Source organism: Neurospora hispaniola, assembly GCF_033458365.1.
Source record: "Neurospora hispaniola strain FGSC 10403 chromosome Unknown B0T23scaffold_3, whole genome shotgun sequence".
NCBI classification, from domain to species: domain Eukaryota; kingdom Fungi; phylum Ascomycota; class Sordariomycetes; order Sordariales; family Sordariaceae; genus Neurospora; species Neurospora hispaniola.
Window position 1 is genome coordinate 765,937 of NW_026944408.1, and position 2,767 is coordinate 768,703.

At 28.9% G+C, this 2,767-nt stretch overlaps 1 protein-coding gene across 1 annotated transcript; it reads left to right on the forward strand.

Annotated features, from left to right (window-relative positions):
- Positions 1-1,280: 1,280 nt before the first annotated feature.
- B0T23DRAFT_313123 (uncharacterized protein) lies at positions 1,281-1,568 on the forward strand (the record flags this gene model as incomplete). Its single annotated transcript, XM_062834725.1, has 1 exon — positions 1,281-1,568. A coding segment is annotated over one exon (288 nt), but the record flags the coding sequence as incomplete, so codon positions are not given.
- Between the last annotated feature and the right edge of the window lie 1,199 nt (positions 1,569-2,767).

Consider the following 2,767-nt stretch of genomic DNA (forward strand, 5'->3'; position numbering starts at 1 on the left):
ATTGCTCTAATCAACCCGACTATTCTAGTAACTATAACGGTTCCTCCTGATACTCCAGCTAATGCGATACCACTAATATTACTATTACCGATACCGACCCTATCGCTAATCTAGGTTCTAGGAACCTTACTAGTGCGTTTATTGCTAGATTTACTATAGTATTAGCCGTCGGAATCTATGATTAGAGATACTATCGAGTATAATAACGATTTTCTTGATTTTGAAGATCTTGATAAAGGACATTTACTACACGTGCCCCATGGACTTCTTATTCGTACCCCAATCCCTATTTGTACCCCAATCGGGTTAGGGTTTAACGTGGGCATTCTTTATTACTATCTTTTATTTCAACCAGACAGTAATCGTACAACAGCCTTCTACTATAAGATAGTGCCAAGCCCAGTTAGCTAGTAGAACCCTTATTCACGCACTCAATACCCAGCCTAGATTTTAAACTTAGTAATTTTAAACCTTCCTCTTTCTCCCTCTTTACAACCAGACTACCTTTCACTACCAGAACAGGCTAGAATCGACTGTACGTACGTGAATATTAATCGTATTAATTACTAGAACTATTTATTAATTTCTTTAAAACTTTATAAGACTATGTGTATTTCAAAATAGCGCCGCTATAGAAGCTAGATACGTACGTTAATACCGACCGTAATACTAATACTAGCGAAGAGGAGTAGGAAGGTTTCTTTAATAATAATATTCTTATTAATTCTCCTAACGATTCTAACGACGAATCTAGCGTACTATCACCCAATCCCAATCCCAGTCCCAATCCCAAAGCTAGAGCCAATCCTAATTCCAATCCCAATCCTAGAGCTAATCCCTCTCTCAATAACGCTTCTCTCGATAGTACTTCTAATAATAAACCTAAAAATAAGCTTTTTAATTATAAAAACATAATTATTAACCTACCCTCTAATATTATACGCTTTACAATTATAATTAAAGGTCTTTAAGAAGTAATTAATTAGTAGGTTAAATATTACAGTTTTATTATTATTCGAGGTAGAAGTTATAATACTAAACCTAAAATCCTAGCTAAAGATTACACTTATTATTATATTCTCTATAACCATTTTAGCAACCCGCGCCCATCTACTATTACAATTCGAAAGACGGTATTACGGAAGTATAGTTATTAATAGAAGGCCGTTATAAAGAAGGATAAAGACGGTCTTTAGCACTTTTCACTCAATCCTAACCTAAATTATTAAATTTATAATTATAGTTAATCCTAGCATTTTTTAGCGCACCCCCAATACTGTAAAATAAAGTTAGAAATATTTAAGAAAATCGACGACACTTTAAAACTCAATACTATACGAATTCGAAAGATTACTACTATAGTACGAGAGGACTTCCCTAATTCTATATATATAAAATCCGATATTTACAACGTACGTGCAATTATTCATCGTTGTAACTTCGATGGTTATACCCCAATTGGTGTTCTAATTAAGTTATTTAATAATAATAATATCGAATATATTAAAAAAATAGATCCTAATAATAGGGAGAGGTTATTGGGTATTATTTTTACCTTGCCAACTTAGATAGAAATAGCCAAAATATTTCCTAAAATTATAATTATTAATAATATATATAATACTAACCGATTCCATTATCCCTTCTACTAAATATCTAGCGTCTTATCCGTTAGTACTATATTTAACTATATTTTTAGTATTATTAATAATAAGAAGTAAGAAGTTTTTAACTTTTTAATTAAAGCTACTAAAGAACTAGGATCACGCTACTATTTACCTATCCTAACTATTATTATTATAAATAAATGTAATAAAATAAAGCAATCTCTAGGAGAGATATTTCTTAATACCCAATAACAACTCTATCTATTCCACATTATTAAAAACGTACTATTTAATACTAAAAAGAAATAAAAGAAGATGAAGAAGAATAATAATAATAATTCTAAAAACGAAGAGGGCAAAAATGACTAGGAGAATCCAATTTCTTTTAATTTAATTAATTAAAGCGTTTATTTATTAGTATACAATCCTAATTCAAAAGTAAGCAAAATTACCAACGACCCCTATAGTATTATAAATATATTCAAGCTCGTAATATATACCTATACTAAACTAGAATTTTAGACTATTTAGGAGAAGTTAAAGAAGCAATTCGAAGCATAATAGGTCATCCTTCGGTATATTCAAAAGAATTAACTTCCTATTAAAGATTAATAGGCATACTATTATATTAAACAATATCGAAACTTTAGTATTAGAATTATATCCCTAATTAAATTAAATAATTTCAATATTAAGAACTGCCTTCTTAATAGTAATAATAATATCTATAAACTCATTACAACTATTATAAAAATAACTACTAATTAATACTAAATATTTAAAGAAAAGATTGTAAGACAGTAAACCTACTAGTAATAAAAGTATATCCACTATACGTATCTAGGCAAACTACCATTGTAAATCAACTATATTACCCTTGAATTAATTAATTACAAATACCTTCAAGTAGAGAAGTATGTACCCAACCAACGACATCCTTCTTCTTTAAAACCTTACAATAAAGAGTACAATATTATTACCCAATATAAATTACCGTACTATTATATTATATTTAACTAGTTAAATACAAAGAAACTATTAAAGCTTACCCACATTCACCCTCGCTAATATTATAAAGAACCACTTATATACTTTTATATTCTATTTATTTATATATAATTACTAATAATCTCTCTACAAAATACCTACAATTTCTACCT